The 17,809-nt window shown below is 39.6% G+C and overlaps 1 protein-coding gene and 1 long non-coding RNA gene across 2 annotated transcripts in view; one reads left to right on the top strand and one right to left on the bottom strand.

Moving 5' to 3' along the window:
- MET (MET proto-oncogene, receptor tyrosine kinase) overlaps nucleotides 1–17,809 on the top strand; it is a 412,414-nt gene that overhangs the window by 213,706 nt on the left and 180,899 nt on the right. The window contains exons 4-5 of the mRNA XM_069228922.1: nucleotides 9,949–10,083; nucleotides 12,684–12,857. Coding sequence (XP_069085023.1) covers nucleotides 9,949–10,083; nucleotides 12,684–12,857 — 309 coding nt within the window. The remainder of the gene's footprint in view (nucleotides 1–9,948; nucleotides 10,084–12,683; nucleotides 12,858–17,809) is intronic.
- LOC138287913 (uncharacterized) lies at nucleotides 9,591–12,704 on the bottom strand. The gene is made up of 3 exons (XR_011202299.1): nucleotides 12,623–12,704; nucleotides 11,143–11,241; nucleotides 9,591–10,072 (listed from the first exon to the last, which is right to left on the bottom strand). It is a non-coding gene; the product is annotated as an uncharacterized lncRNA (long non-coding RNA).

Raw genomic sequence — 17,809 nt, 5'->3', positions numbered from 1 at the left:
TCAACATCCTCAACACTTCCCCTACCGAAAGCACCTACTCAATAGTCCTCAAGGCTAGCCATATCCTCTCACTTCTTAAGAAATCAACCTTAGACCCTTATGACTTAGCCAACTACCATTGCATTACCCACATATTATATATACATCATCAAGGGTATTGAAACATAAGAGTATGTTCAATTCCTAGAACACAACAACATAAATCATTTCCTTTATAACTACAGATCAGACTTCTGATAACACCACAGCACTGAAATAGTTACTGTGCGTCACCATGCCACTGAAATTCATTTCCTGACCTCTCCAATGTGATGTAGGGCTGATGCCCTCCATTGGTTTTATTCCCACCAATCCAACAGCCACCAGCTCATCCAGACAGACATTTCAATCTCACAGAAGGTCCCTGCCACCTGCGCAATAACTAAGGGCTCCATCCTGTCTCCCGAAATCTTCACTGTCTACATGTCGCCCCTGACAACCAAATTCATAGACAACAGCAAAGAAAGTCATCAATATGCCAATGATACAAAATTCTACCTGCAAGTTTCCTCAGTCCTTGACCTGCAGCAACTCAAGTAATGCCTTCCCATCAATCAGGCCTGGATGCTCAGCACCTACATAAAATTGAAACCCACAGAGACCAAATTTCTCCTATTCACCACAACAAATAGTTCTAGTCTGGCTCAGTGACATAAACAAAGAAAGAGTCAAGCCTCAAATCACAACCAACATCAGATCACTAGGATTCACTCTGATCTGTCACTCAAGGACACCATTGCCAAGCAGGCAAGACACCATAGTTTCAGTTTCCCCTCTTAAAAGTAAAATCATTCTGCCCTGAAAGAGATTTAAGATTTGCTGTACAACCTCTTATACACTAAACTTGTGAAGAAGGCAACATCCTGGAAGATGCACTCCAGGATACCACTATGAAAGACATTGGCCCTCATTCCGAGCCTGGCGGGCGGCGGAGGCCGCCCGCCAGGCTTCCCCCCTCCGAAATACCGCTCCGCGGTCGTAAGACCGCGGAGGGTATTCCGAGTTTTCCCCTGGGCTGGCGGGCGGTCTTCACAAGACCGCCCGCCAGCCCAGGGGAAAACTCCCTTCCCACGATGACGCCGGCTCGTAATAGAGCCGGCGGAGTGGGAAGGTGCGACGGGTGCAGTTGCACCCGTCGCGTATTTCAGTGTCTGCTTTGCAGACACTGAAATACAAAGGGGCCCTCTTACGGGGGCCCCTGCCGTGCCCATGCCTATGGCATGGGCACGGCAGGGGCCCCCAGGGGCCCCGCGACTCCCCCCCCCCGCCATCCGGTTCCCGGCGGGAGAACCGCCAGGAACTGGATGGCGGGAGGGGGAGTCGGAATCCCCATGCCGGCGCAGCATGCTGCTTCGGCTTGGAGGATTCCTTTTGGGCAGCGGGAAACCGGCGGGAGACCGCCGGTTTCCCTTCTCTGACCGCGGCTGAGCCGCCGCGGTCAGAATGCCCCGCGGGGCACCGCCGGCCTGTCGGCGGTGCCACCGCGTCCCACGGCCCTGGCGGACTTGTTCCGCCAGGGTCGTAATGACCCCCATTATGTACACCACAATAAACATAAGATTTAAAGAAATCAAATCATATTGCCTGACCCTGATACAACTCTGGTGGATACTTTTGCATGCCTGCAATCATTTTCTAAACCATCCAAAAGACCACTAATAATGGTGAATCCTAGCACACCTGCAGCTAAGACACCACCAGAGCAGAAACAAAGAAACATAAGAAAGAAGAAACCAGGATCTTGCCTCTTGTTCAAGACACCCAGGCCTTCTAACGATATACCTATGGACATCAGATCTGCTCCTATCCTCCTCCACTTCAGAAAAGGCCTGAAGACCCTCTGTCAAACTCAACTTTTTTAAAGAACAGTACACCTCAGAAAGCCACTTACCCTAACATACCTCTCTAGAACCTGCTCAGGTCTGTATATTAAACTGGAATATCATTTTGGCTGCTAGCCGTGTACAGTGCTCCAATCCCCCTGACTAGGTGCTATATAAGTACCCACATTCTAACGTGCACACCCTATCTTCCATGTTTCGGGAGGGATGTCAGACCTTTGCACTGTGGTCAAGAGAAGCAGATGTTTCACTATCTTTTATTAGCTGGAAAGTATTACAGTGAAGTTTGACAATACAGATAATCACGGTGGTACCCTGAGGCTTTCTGTCAAATTGTTGGTCAAATGCACTACCAGAAACCCTGGTCAAACCATGATTATCCATGGTCAGCCACATACAGCTGATGGATTACCATAATTTGTACATGAACACAAACCTGAATGTAAAAAAGGAAAATAAAAAAGGTAGTTTTGTGAGGTAGGCTGCACCATCTCACTTGTATCTCTTCTGATACATAGCTTGCTGATGATACAATTTAATTATATGCTGTTATGAAACCATACATGTAGGCTGCTGCAGTTCTTCTCCCAAACGTTGTGTATAAGTACCTAGCTTGCCAGAAGCCCTCCGTTGCAGATGTAACAAGCTGCTTCTCTTTCATTGTGAATAAGGGGAAGATTTGCACTAGACAGTAGAGACCATGGGCCTGATTCTAACTCTGGAGGACGGTGTTAAACCGTCCCAAAAGTGGCGGATATACCACCTACCGTATTACGAGTTCCATAGGATATAATGGACTCGTAATACGGTAGGTGGTATATCCGCCACTTTTGGGACGGTTTAACACCATCCTCCAAAGTTAGAATCAGGCCCCATGTGCCTTTCTTCAAGGCTGTACAGGAGTCTCAAAGACAAATATTCAATGGCTGCAGACCACCTTTGGATCAGGACATTCTCCAGATATCGACATCCCAGGCACCACAGACAGGCGTGGTACCATAATATCGAACTGTTAATATCGACCTGCACATATATCAACTCAGATATTGACTACTAACGTTTCACCAAGGCAAGTAGATGTGACGTTAGAATAGTAAGCCTATACTCCCAAATGTACAACTGCTATAACAGATGGTGTATTTGTGCAGGTCGATATTTTTGTAACTGACCTTTATGATCTATCTACACAGGTGATCGGTATTTGAAATCTGTTTCTGTATATCTCGAACCCACAATTTTTGTCCAAGTAAATCTATCTTCCTTCTTTAGTAAATCTCTCCTGGGTCGAACACAGGTCTTTTCATAATGCCCTCTGCAAAGTGTGATCATCATACCCTACAAAGTAAAATGCAGTGTCTTATATCTAAGATTCAACAACTGTATTAGGGAAGAGAGAAATCACTTCATGGAATTGTGAGAAATGTGATGCACAGCTCACATCTGTTGTAGAGCAGACGCTGTTAAAGCTATCAAACATATTGAGAAATTCATAAAGCTTTTTGAAGCCTAGAAAGTGTGCACGAGACTTTCCGCCACTAGCTTACACTTACAGCAAATCGCCATTACATTGGTTGTGGGTTTTTAAGTTCGAAGTGTGTCCAGGGTTAACTTATTTCACTCAATCGGAAAGAATGCTGGCAATAAGAGGAAGCCTTAAATTAATGGGAAGGCATTCTTGACATTTTGTGGTGCTGGGCATTGAGAGGCGACATGGCTAATGATCAACTTGAAAGGTATTTGCAGCTGTGGTGTTACCTCTGTTCATATTACAATAATCGGAGCTTTACATGCAGCTTTTCTGCTTCTTGAATTTTCACACTGTCTTGGGTACAAATATGTCAGTTCTTAACTGACTCCTTGTAAATGTCTGGCACCACGTAAATGATGATCTCTTCCCGAACTGAAAACAATCTGTCTCCTTATGTCCGTAAAATATAGAAGAATTTACTTTGCGGATTTAATTATTTTTTGCGTGAGAAACGAAAAGACGAGCATATAGTAACCTTCAAGCTCTTGGAAGGTTTGTAAGGGAGTGTGGGGTAGCTGCTGGGGAGCAGGTCCACATTACATTACAGAGAGTCAGAAGACTCTTTGCTGCAAGATAGCGCAATGTACGGCAGGAGGGGAAGCAGTCACCACGTATTTAATGACTATGGTCCACGGAAAGGAGTAGTAGTCTTGAGTCCCATGGTTCTAGATACCCATCCTCCCAGCCACAATGTACCCGGATATTGTCTATTCTATAAATGACCATAAGACTTCTAGACCCCTTCTGTAGCTAAAGTTCTGTAATATTCATTGCTTCAGTGTTATTTGTGTTTTCTAAGTAGGGTGTTGTTTCACTTTCAGAGTGGGCTTGCCCATGAAAACAAGGAATTCCATATGCCACTGCAGGTGCTTCCATTACTGGAGTAGCCCAGGAGAAACAAAGTTATGAATTACTGCAGTGGACAGATGTTGCACCCACCTTAGAGTTCCGGAAAAGTCCTTCTGTACATTAGCGCAAGCCCAAACTGCCCATTAGCGCAAGCCCAAACTTCCCAGCTTCTGCGCAGAGGCCATTTGTGTACATGAACCATGTACCCACCTAAGGGCGCTTTGGAAAGTGGTTGCATTCTGGAGCTGCACCATTATTGTGACTTCAGGCCCTCCTCAAACATCTGGGAAGTCGGCAGCACAGGCTCAAAAAGTGGTGGGTAAAAGCGCAGCTCGTGAATGTCTGCTAAATGCTCTTCAGCACAGTCACACACAGTGGTAGTGTGCCCCTGCATGGAAGAACACAGTTTTTTTGCAGTATGGTGCACAGCATTGCCAACGTTACTAAGTATTACCGTGTGCTAGTTCACGTATACAGTTACCAGACTGTCTGAATCTAAGAAATAAAGAGACCTTCATTCCATGTTGCAGTGTATTTAACGGACGAGGCCCATTGCTGCACATTTTGACTTCACCTAGTGTACTTTTACCTCCCCTTTCCAAGTTCCCCTGGTCGGAATGAGGGATGATGTGCAGGATCGGTTTTATTTCACACGTTTTACCTCATTCCAAACGATAAAACAAATAGCGCCTTTGCAGCCATCCTCATTCTTCCAGAAAAACACAGCTTTTATTAAATACACTGTTATGTGTGCATTTGTGCGTTTTATTTGGAAAGAGTTCATAGAAAGTCACAATATTTGGGGCATACTACGGTGATTATTGTATGATGAAAAGGTTGCAGACTTCATCTGGGTTTCTTTCGTGAAAAATGGCATAACGATTTTAAGATGAAAAATACCAAAATTAAGGAAAAGTTAAGTACATCAGCTAATATCCTTAGCCCTTATGTACTAAGGGCCAGATGTAGGAAACAAATAGCGAGTCGCAAACGGCAAAAATTGCCGTTTGCGACTCGCTATTCGCGTTTCTCAATGCAGAGATGCATATTGCGAGTCGGTACCGACTCGCAATATGCATTTCAGAATCGCAAATAGGAAGGGGTGTTCCCTTCCTATTTGCGATTCTGAGTGGTATGCAATACCATTTGCGACCGCATATGCGGTCGCAAATGGTGTCGCAGTTACCATCCACTTTGTTAATGGACCCACAAATATTTTTTCAGGGTGGGTAGTGGTCCAAGGGACCACTACCTGCCCTGAAAAAACCCCGAAACTAAAGGTTTCGGATTTTTTTTTAAGTGCAGCTCGTTTTCCTTTAAGGAAAACGGGCTACACTTAAAAAAAAAAAACTGCTTTATTTAAAAGCAGTCACGAACATGGAGGTCTGCTGACGACAGCAGGCCTCCATGTTTACGAGTGCCTAGACTCGCTATGGGGCCGCAATTTGCGACCCACCTCATGAATATTAATGAGGTGGGTCATTGCGACCCCATAGCGAGTCGCAGACGGTGTCTGAGACACCGTTCTGCATTGCAAATTGCGACTTGCAATTTGCGAGTCGGAATGACTCGCAAATTGCAAGTCGCAATTTGCAATTTTCCTGCATTTGGCCCTAAATTATTTCACCACAGACACCGAATGGAGAAAACACTTTGATGCATTAGGCCATTTGCTCTTAGTGATTAAACATAACGAACCAGATGTACAACAGTTTTTAGCAGTCACAAATGGAGATTTGGTCCATCTACGATCGCTACGGCAGCCTCAAACATGTAAAAACCCTATTTTGCACGACAGTAACCTATCACCGACTCACAAAATAGGGTTTGCGAGTCGCTCTTAGTAAGCGGCTTGCCCAGGGCATCGCTTCCTAATAGCAACTCACAGGGGGATGTACGATTGTTTTGAAACCAGAATGCGGTCCTTTAAGGAAAACGGGCTGCATTTAAAAAAAAAGTTGCTTTATTTAAAAGCAAACACAGACATGGTGTCTGCTGTCCCCAGCAGGCCACCATCCCTGTGTTACTGCTATTCCCAATGGGTCGTAAATTGCAATCTGCCTCATGAATACTGATGAGGTAAGTCAATTGCAACCCCATTGGGTATCACTAAATGTGTCTGTGACACATTAGTAGATTTCATTTTGCAAATCTCAAATTGCAACTCACAAACATTTGCAACTTGCGAGTCTCAAAAGGAAATGGTCATACATCTGGCCCAACATGAGCTAACATACATTTGTAAATGATAAATATTTCAATTCAGTCTAGTGGTCTATTTTGTTAAACATCGGAACTCAATTGATGTGGTTCTTCCTGACTTTTATAAACAATATAATAATTCACACATATTTCAAAGAAATAAATAGATTGATAAAATTGTCTTCAATGCAAATATCGCAGTAGAGACCAAGATATTGTAATCCCTTCACCATAAAGTCATTGAATTGGTGCAAAGTTTGTTTATTAATTTTAACTTTTTTCCAAAAATCTAAAAACTTGAAAGAATAATGTTTTCTCAGTAGAAGACCTGTACTACATTCAAAATTGACTACAAATATGAATGTTCATGTTAATATATGTTATGACAGTGCAGTCAGCAATAGCACGAAAGATCGTTTTGTACTTCTACAATTTTCTCCAGTACTCATTAAAGGGAAAGAGACAATGCTGTTGACCACGTGTTCATGAAAGTCAAAAAAGAAGGAATGAGGCAGAACTCATTTTCATAAGTGTAAAAGATGTAATGTGTAGAAGAAGTCACAGTTTGAGTTTAACACAAAGAGCTGAAGAGTGACAGCAGGTTGGCTTAAGGATATAGCAGGTTGAAACAAGGTCTTATTCAATGAGAAGCATAAAATTGCTGACATGGCAGCGTTTGTGGGTTAAGTAGCATGACAGCAGATTATGTCATATACAGATAACTTTACGAATAGATCACATGTGCCAGTTAATTGATTAAACACGAATTGTTACAGAATACAAGAAGAGAATACCATCACATTACATTGTCATTAACGGAAATAGGTAGAAACATGGAAATATCACAAGTGGGTACAAGACAATGATGTTGAGGGCAGTCATACAAAATAAAGATCCTACAAGCCAATGCTGTTTAAATCAACCAACTCTCCACAATGTGCGTTGCCCAGAGTAAAAGGGAAACTTTGCTACTTCTGCAGAAAGGTACGAATGAGGGGGGATTGATACTAATTAATTATTATAAATGCAGTAGGTAGGTTTTGTCTCCTTCTGATGTTAACACAGAGGGCTAGAGAATAAAGGGCAGAGGGCTAGGAAGATGTAAGAACCTAGGTCTTATTCCGTGATGTAGCATGATTAATTATTGGGAAATAGGGTAATATGGATGTTTGAAACTGACTGTCACATGGATGTTGAAAGTCACATTAATATCAATATTTGTCTGAACAAGATATGCACTTTATAGGTGCTCCCAATGATAGAGAGCAGGAATATGGCTGGAAGTAAATCATGCACATTATGGCTCTTGCACAAGGTGCTCATTTGGTGTACTTGCACTACCCCATTGATGCACTGTTACAGGTAACAGAAAACAACGTATGTATGTCCATGGTATTTGTATAGCACACACCTAGCCCAAAAGCAGCAGAGCACTGTGCATGGTCAAAGATAAAGTCAAAACATGTACTCAAAACAATTGCAGACAACAAAATGTGAAAAGTTGTCATAAGGCCTTGACATTGACCCCGTGATTGGGCAAAACATTAATTGCCGGTCGTTTATTACCCCATTTTCAAATAAATCTATCCAGCACATATTAAGGAGAGGAGGCATCTACAGCACCCATGAATCAGAGGAGAGGTGGCATGCTGAAGTGCAGGTCCGTCGAGTGGGAAATGATAGAACAGTGAATCCTAACCAATGCAAATGATAAATGTCTCACATGTAACATAAACATTTGTGGGAAAGGTGTTCTGAAAATAGCATATAACACTTTATACGTTTGAGAGTAAAATCTCTTGGGTGTTAAAAAATGAAAATTGATGTTTTCCATTTTTTTTTAAGTTGAAGAAGGTGTCTCTTTTTCGTTTTCTTTACTGGTGACACTCATTCGCTACTGTGCTGTCCATTGCACATGCCTACCTTGTGATTTTTTTCTTTTCGTACCGTTTCCCTTCCACTCTGCTCCATTGGCCAGAGTTTGGCCCCAGAAACCAAATTTCAAAATAGTTTTTTGTCTTTAAAACGAAGAGAATACAAAATATCATCCAATTTTATTTATTATATGTTTTTGCTTCTAATGTGTCCTAACCAGTAATTCTAATCTGTTATCACTATAGGTTTTGCTGATGTGCCATTACTATCTCTGCCTACAACCTCCCCACTACTGACTTTTCAGAGTTGAGGGCCTATCATTCAGTCTGCCAATTACCCCGTAGGCAGTGCATTACTGATTGGGGATAGTTGATATGCCCATCTCCCAAAAACTGTGAGCACTCCTGGTTCCATACACTACTCAGTGCACCACCCATCCTTTAATTTACATTACATTACATCCATATAAAATCTGACTACTGGCACTAAAGCCTTAGCTTGTATTCACTGCTGCTTTTGCTTGTATTTCTCTTGTGTAATTTGAAGCAAACCTTTTTGTGTCTTGTCGCTTAGCATGAAACATAGGGTTCAACCCCACATCTCTGACTACTCGATTTTTTCTCTTGAGCAAAGCTGTCTTTGTGGAATTTGAAATATTAGCACTTCTAACAAAATAGCTTCCTCAAAATAACTCAAACAATAGGAGTAAAAAATGAATGCATTGTCACTTTGTGTTTTTTCAAAATGAATGACAATGTTTATGCACCACAACCACCCATCCAGTCAGCACGCCCTACATTAATATATCAATGCAGCCTATTAAACCAATTGTGAATCTCCTCATTTTGGGTGTTTTTAATTTAAGGCGGTGATGTTCTATTTTCTGTGACTTGTTTAGTTCTTTCCGAAGACTGTGCTGACACCTAAATGTAAACTTATATAGCAAGCTCAAGCTGAAAGATTATAAGTATTTTATCTCAACAAAAACCTTTGTTTTTCGTCTCATCCTTTTTGTCTCACCTTTTGTGAGTGGTTTGGGAAGAATTACCTATAAGCATAAGCAGGTTGGTAAATGGACATGTTTTCCAAATTCATGCAATGCAATTAGAAGGACGATTGAAGTGTCCAGGCACAAACTTTATGGTTTATTTGGATCTGTGAATGTAGGTTGTGTCGTGTATACATTCAAAATATGATTTACAAATGGTTGTACACCAGCATTTCGCCTTGTTTATTTATTTATTTGTTTATGTAGACATATACATATGTATTTAGCTATCTATCTCTTTAGTTGATTTGTTGTGGTCCAACATACTGCCAAGGCCACTTCACAGCCTCCTGACTGCCATTTTTATGTTAGGTTCATCACATGTACATGGAAACGTACTTCACAAGGCCCCTTTTTGGGACGCGTTTTCCCACACAGTTTTGCCAATGGTAGAGTATATTTTGAAGGTACCTGAGCATGTTGGATGTGCATGAAAATAGAATTTTAAGTTGGATAGGAGACCAGTATTGTGGAAGCCACATTTCTTTAAACTGGTTTATAGCAGCTGTAAATTCAACTAAACAAAAAATGGAAAACATTGGATAACTCTTTCTGTTTCCTTATAGGTTGCATTATCCCGCTCAGGACAGACAAAGCCACATGTCGATTTTCTCCTGGACACACATCCAGTCTCGTCCGAAGTAGTCATTCAGCGCTCTTCAGTACAGGATGGATATACCCTTGTTATCACTGGAAGAAAGGTGAGAGAAATATTTACCTTAGTTATGACACTCATCTTGAGAATCTCAAAAATCTCGAATTGGGTGGAAGTTTGAATTCCCTCCCGAATTAAGATTTTGATTTGTAGGGTTTTTCCAAATCCTCGCACATCCCAGAATGCAGGAACAACCTGTAGCAATCAGTGCAGAAAGACAGACATTCACAGGACTCCTCTTTCCTGAGTGGGAGTTTCATAAGTGTAAGATAATTGCCAAACACCATTTTATTGCTAATTCCAGGTGTACAATAACTTACACAGACGTTTTGTAGTTTGTAGCTCATCAAAGGTAGTGTGCTTAGTACAGATTTTAAGAGTCAAATTCATGGGCACAAGCAAGACATCTAGTTCCAGGAAGCTGTCCAGTGGTCCTGATTTCCAAAAACTCATAGATCAGGACCCATGAGAACAGCGTTCCATGTTACTACTGGGTCACAAAAGTGATGTGGTGAACTCCTTATTTGACAAGGATATAGATCATATAACTACAATACATTTTCAGTGTTGGAAAAAAGCAATATCCATACCCTACAGTATAATACTGGTGTTGAAACATCAGACCAGACATGACCGAGTGGAGCGGTATCTGACAAGGGGATACCTCTCTGCACAGCTCATAATCATCTCAAAGCTGGGTGGCACCAGCATATTAACAGTAGGAAATACCTAATTATTTGAGAATGGCAAGAGGTGTTAAAGTTGGAGTCTAAAGATAGCTGGAGGCAGTGTAGACCACTTTAAGACTCATTGTGAGAGAGGAACTTGATTTGAAAAAAGTTTCATTTTTAAAACAAGAAAAAGTGTATTGAACAATATGAAACTAAAGGCATCACATTCTACAATACAAGAAACATATGACATGATCAGGATATGGGGGAGCGAAGTGCAGAATATAAAGCATTATTTTTAACAGAGCAAATAATGGGCATGATTATGTGCAGGATAGATCTATGCATAGGTATCCAAACAGTCAGATCATATGGCATTGAAGGTAGATCCATACTTTTTGAGACAATATGAAATTATTTCTTTAGCAACTTACCTAGTTAGGTATAGCTTTGATCTTGCTCTTCAGATAAAGGTGGGCCTAAGTACACAGGCCTGCTCTTCACCATGATACCCTCTCGAATGATCGCATGCTCTACAAACATACACATAACATAAGATAACATATCATAACATTTTGAAGAGTGATAGTCCCTTAGGCAAGTCCTTTTGCATTTATATACTTTTTGCAATCCAGAGTCTACACAATTTGGTACAAATACCAAAGGAAGGAAGCTTTTTCAACTTTAAAATGGGTTACAAATCTGGAGTTGTATGTCTGTGTTCAATTTCATACTGTTAAAATGTGTTTCTTGGTGAACTACACTCATTAAACGTTTGAAGATGCACTGTGAGCATTTTACATCTTACATCACCTGCTTTGAGCATTGGCTTTCAAATGTACCTTTTGATGCTATGAGGACAACTAATACACTTGCAAAATTATTTTCTACCAAATAATTAAAGATTGAAGGTAAGTCCGACAGAAAGAAACGTTTTGAATGAAACGAAGATCATTTCCCAGAATTATTATAATTAGATACATTTAGTTTTCCAACATCTTCTTAAAACACCAAATTACATTCTTGAACTAGTGCACATAAAAGCAGGACATTTTTATTTTCTCCCACTCTTCACTTGAAATCAAATGTATAAATTCAAGTGACTTAAAATACAGCTTTTCATTCCCAGCAATGGTGACTAAAAGCCCATCTTTAACTGAAGATAGTTCCAGGTCTCACTTCTGGCATGGTTGCATTCATTTTGCATGTTGATGAAAAGCAGTATTTTATTGCTTTCCCATTTTTTTTCCCTAATTTCATTTGTTGAGAAGCATCCGTATTGTGTCAGGTAAACCAAGTAAAGATGTTGCCTCCTTTATCCTTGCATTTTTCTAGGGTTAACTCTGTGTCTTGTGGTTAACTGTGCTGAATGCAACAGACAGGTCCAAGAGAATAACCAAACAAGAGTTACTGTTATCTAAAATATGTAAAGACCTGTAGGTTGTTGTCATGAGTGTGTTGTTTGAGTTGCCTACTCTCAGAATGTTCAATACTTGCTAGAAAAAGGAGACCTGATACTGAACTGAAATGGCTGAAGCCTTTATAATATATATAACCTAGAGAACAGGGAAAAGTATGCCCTTTTTAAAGCAGTAATTCAACACACCAGCAGTGAATGAAAGATTATTGTTTTACTGTGAAATTGGGTTGAAAATCTGCATGATGCCTTCTGGGTCCAAAAGAAATTTCGCAGCTCTTCTCATACATTATGTTTTCTATCTGGAGCATTTTTGAATGTTTTTGCTCTGTATGTCCCTAAGAAAGAAGTACATAGATACCACATAAGCTACATTTGAATGATACATTTGGTAGTTTAAACTGAATTAGAACAATACTTTGGTCTGTAATACTGTACTATTGACTTACAGTTGTTTTGCTGAACATTCATCAACAGTAATTAGTAAGTTTACAAACCTTCATATTCATGAAATCTTCAATTGTGCTTACAGTTCTTTATTGTTGCTCTTCCCAACAGATATCTAAGGTGCCCTTGAATGGTCCTGGGTGTGATCACTTTACATCATGTGGCCAGTGCTTTTCAGCACCCCCATTCATGAATTGCGGGTGGTGCAATAATCTCTGTAAAAGGAAAATTGAGTGTGTTAATGCTGTGTGGACCCAGGAATCATGCCCTCCCACTATCCATAAGGTATGTGATTTTATTACTGATGATTATATAACTGACTTCATAAGGTAGCATGCAGTAGGGTATTGTTTTGTACATTTCTGTTAAAGACAATCATGGCAGATCTATGTTTCAGTAAAACAAATTTGGAGCCCTTCAAATTCAATAGTTGGGCAGTTGTTGGCCGTGTAATGGGAAAAACCTTTCATTGGACCTATGAAGTCAGTTCATTGTGGTTTGTGTATTAGGTTTTGTACAATGTAAGTTCCTTCAGATATGGAACAAGTACTTTCTCTGGCCTTGAACAGAAACAACTCCTTTTACTAGTGTGCATTCATACATAAAGTATTCCACTGTATGAGTACAACTATAATTGATGGAATATTAACAAATAATGTAATAGGTCCCTTTCTCTTCCAAAAACATTTAGAAACAACACCTTCATGAGGAGACCTCTTGTTGAAATATGCAATGACCATAAACATATGGCATAGCCTAATAGAGGGATTATGGTCTTTGAGGTGGCTTTGTGGCTGATTAAGTGAGAGAACTGTGGGTCATGCTTCAGGGATGGAGTTTGCCTCTTCAACACATTACTAATATGGCACCTTCTGTTCTCATGGAATGGGGCACTGGTAGAGACTAAGGGCTTGATTTGGAGTTTGCCAGGTGGAATAATCCACCCCAAATGTCACAGATTGTCCATTACATTATTAAGTTCCATAGGATAAAATATATGTGCAATACGGCAGACAGGATACCTGTCACTTTTGTGATGAAGTATGTCATCCTCCAAATTATAAATTGGATCCTAGGTAGTGTTCAAACAGCAGCAGTTTCAAAAGTTGGTATTTGTTGAAAGATGCTGTCAAAATGCTTATCAATTCAGATACCATGAAAACTAGTCAACAATTTCAAAGTCACTCTCAATCATCATGTCCCACTTCAAAGGTCTTTTGCACGGAACCAGCTCTCTGCAAGATGAAAATGGAAGTGCAGGCTAATGAAAGTTTGCTATCCTATCACATAAATTTATCTACAAATGAAAGCACAGAAATAGGAAACAACAAACATTTTGTAAAACTTTCATAAACTACATAATGCCATAAATGGCTGCTTGCTTCACAAGTGCAAATGTTATAAATATGTTTGTCCACGTTTTATTTTAATTTTTGTATAAACAATACACAACTATTATTAATGCTTAAAAGTAAATGGTCAAAATGTGATTGAGACAAAAGTGGAACAAATAAAGAGATAACAGCCTATTGTGCCTAGTGAATTTATAATCATTTCAACCTTATATTCTGAATCCTAAGTAATAGTCACACACATCATGTTATTATCCAATGATAATCAGAAGCAATTTATTTGAGTCAGATGTTATTGCATTGGTGGCAGTATTCAAATATTGTTATCTAAATCAAAGGAAATGGCTGTGTGCCACTACGTTGCCGCTAAATTATCAACTTACAAAAATGCTGCATCCACTAAATCATCTAACACTATTTCATGGCGGTAAACTTTTAAATTCAGGTATAGCTTTACTATTTGTAACAACAAACCTACTTATCTTGATGAGTTTGTAGGTAAATATTTTGACTGTAATATAGTGATCCTCCTGCCAAAAAAATTGTCAATTATTTATCTGTGAGACAAAATGTATGAACATTCGTCTTTAACAGACAGTAAAGAAAATAACCATCTTACTGCCCACATATAAAAGTATATATATATATATATATATTACACACTTCTCTTCCGTGGATATAGGAAAAAGGCAGCACTCCACAGCCATAACGAATTCAATCATGTTTATTCACCTGTAGGTGAATAAACATGATTGAATTCGTTATGGCTGTGGAGTGCTGCCTTTTTCCTATATCCACGGAAGAGAAGTGTGTAATATAATACGCGATGGCGTGCGGATGAGGAATAGCACCGTTGACGTTCAGGTGCCGAAAGGGAACACCACAAGTGGAGTGTTTTATATATATATATATATATATATATATATATATATATATATATATATATATATTTATTTATACACACATTTATTTTTTGAAGAACAAGATGAAATAATCCATTATATGTTATCTGCTATGTCATGATTACTTTGTAATCATCTGTGCATGACAGGCCCACAGAAGTCAGGGATAGCCCAGAGAAACATGGAATGTGCAGCAGGTAGAGCCTTTAAGTCCCATCTAGTCTACTAATTTCCCACCCATTCATGAGATATGGGCCCTAGAGAGGTTTTAGCTTCATCTTATTCTAATCTTTCACTAGGCACTTTTTAGAATCATTTAATTTAAAAACTGCTAGTCTCATCTGGTCCTCTTATTTCCAGCCTGTTATGCTGCACAGGCAGCTTTCATCTCTTGTTTCTTCATGTGGGTGCTTTTAGACATGAATTTCAACACATGAAAAGGAGGTTGTAAAATATGCATATCCCACTTTTAAATGAATGTAACTTTTAAGTTTCTGCATGAACTTCTTATATTGGCCCTTATTGTGCCATCTAATACTAAACGTTTAGTCAAGCTGCCACCTTCTACACCATGCCAATCACTCAGTAGTCCATATATGTCCTGATAGATAACAAATTGCTTATAAATCAACAATGTCTGCTTATATGTACCCCCTACCATTCAGCAGCTTCCTTCAGGGCATGCTATGACATTTCAACCATCACATAGTAATTTACCGGACATTCCCCAAATGTTGCCCATCAATTGGTTATTGCAAGACTTGCTCAAATTTGCTGTCCATGACTTAATAATTATCAAAGCATGCAAAGTTTTGCCACCCTTCACTTTTTATGCTCTCCAGGACAGAGAGAGTAAGACACCCTGATTCACAGTGGGGTGGTTAATTTTAATCATTGCACAAAAAGGGGTTTATACAGGGATCAGAATGATAAGTTTTGTAGTAAAAACTGCTGCATCTCTGCAGTTTTCTCTGACACTTTTCGTCAGGTCAAAACTGCCAAAATATTCTTGGTGGCAAATTACCAAGAATCACTGCTACATATGAAATACGTGTGATAAGCATACCTGTTTCCACACTTAATGCCTCTTTCTTTAGGCAAACTCGTAATCAGAGGTATTACTCCCTAAAGGGTAAGCACTTGGGGAGTTAAAATTTAGATTTACATTAGAATTAGAAATTTAGATTTACATTAGAATAGCGATTACCTAATTGTGATTCACAGGGAATCTCAATTAGGTAATCACAATTTATTAAAATGATACATCTGGTCCTATGTCTTATAGGTAATAAAATGTATGTTACATATACTGCGAGCCTCAGGGGGTAGTCATTTTAAGGTTGTCAAACCTTGTTTTTCTTGCTACCAGAAATCCATCGAGCAGCAGTGTGTAATATAGGTCTAAGGTAAACAATAAGTAAGGCATTCCTACATTCAATCTGTAAAATCACTGTTGATTGCCCAGTAGTATTCAAGTCTGATTTCGGGAAGAAGTTCCTGATATTTGTAATGATTTTAAGTTGATAGTTGCCCCATTTAGTGACATTTGTAATGATCCTCAGCTGGTAGTTTACTGGTTTAGCTCTGGATTTGACAAGCTCTGGCTTTGACTTGTGCTTCAAGTTCACTTTGGAGTCAAGGGAGGTGTCTTGGGATTTGGTAGAGGCCACTATTAAAATGACAAATATACCTACAGCATTCATATCTTCTACCCATTCCAGTGACATTTTGTAATTGGATTTTAGAGAAGGGATCACAAATGAGTGGTCATTTTCAGTTTAATAAATTCCCTCTATGCATCAACCTCAGATTAACATGTGGTTAGTGTATGGATGATATTTGTCCATTATCAGATTTATCTGGATGCTGTTGGAAATATATTTGACAATTGTGTTGTTGTCCATCTACAGTTCTACCAACAGATTTAAAGTGAGGGTAACATTTAGCCGTGGAGACTCTGAAGGGTGTAATTGAATGTTTAGAGGAGGTGTTACATGTTTTATACAGTTTAGCCTATTAGCAGGGTAAGATTCAGGCTATGTAAGTAACTTGTCTATTCACATTGTGAATGCCAGAATGTTGTCATAAAATGTATGACAACAGTTACTAGATCTAGTAAGAAAAGCTTTCTCAAATAGCTGGAGTGTGCCATCAGCTATCCTAGGGATGCTCTTTCCCTTTTTGTGCCCAAACCTAATTTCAGATTATAAATTCCCAAAATGTGATGTATGTCGGTATATATGTTTTGGTCTCCTATGAAAGTACTCTCAAGAGGCTTTTACAGGTGATCTGAAATTAATGATGTTAAATCTTCAGTTATTGGGTTTGTCCTATCAAGTGGCAGTCAATGATGCTTAGGCTAGTGGGGTTGTCCAAACTCAAGGAGATCTCAGGGATAAGATATTCAAAGCAGGAGAATGCATATATCCTAATTATGTTACACAGAAGGGGACCTCTGTAGAGGACAGATACCCCTTTATCCTCTTTTTTAGAGGAACTGCCGTTGCATAGAATCTGGTATCTTGGTGAGAGCCGCAATGTCTATGTCTTTTTTCTTTTTTTTACAAAGTATTGCTATGAAAGCAGCCAGATTAGCAACTGCAGATTGGTAATTTGTAATGGTGCAGTCAAGGTAGGGTTTTTTTCTGGTGTGCTTTGGCCTCTAGATTCTTGATATTGTGTTATGTCATGTCCACACAAGAGTTCTTCATTGTGGTTAGGCATATCTGGATATTGTTGAGGCTTACGGGGTCTTGAGGTTGGGGAGAGATGATTTATTTGTCTTAGGTTTCTAGTGAACAATTTGGGTCAGCAAAAATGCTACTGATTGGCTTGGGTTGTACTGGAACATATTGAACTAGTGCAATTATTGTATAAAAGGGGGATGGTGCAAAAGAGATTGCAGTGGTGGACAGTTCCTTTGTGCTAATATCTGGATTCTGAGACAGTGTCAAATAAATTTGTGTCACTGTAGTGGCAACTG

Source organism: Pleurodeles waltl, chromosome 4_1, assembly GCF_031143425.1.
Source record: "Pleurodeles waltl isolate 20211129_DDA chromosome 4_1, aPleWal1.hap1.20221129, whole genome shotgun sequence".
Classification (NCBI taxonomy): domain Eukaryota; kingdom Metazoa; phylum Chordata; class Amphibia; order Caudata; family Salamandridae; genus Pleurodeles; species Pleurodeles waltl.
This window is presented reverse-complemented; position numbering and strand designations above follow the sequence as displayed.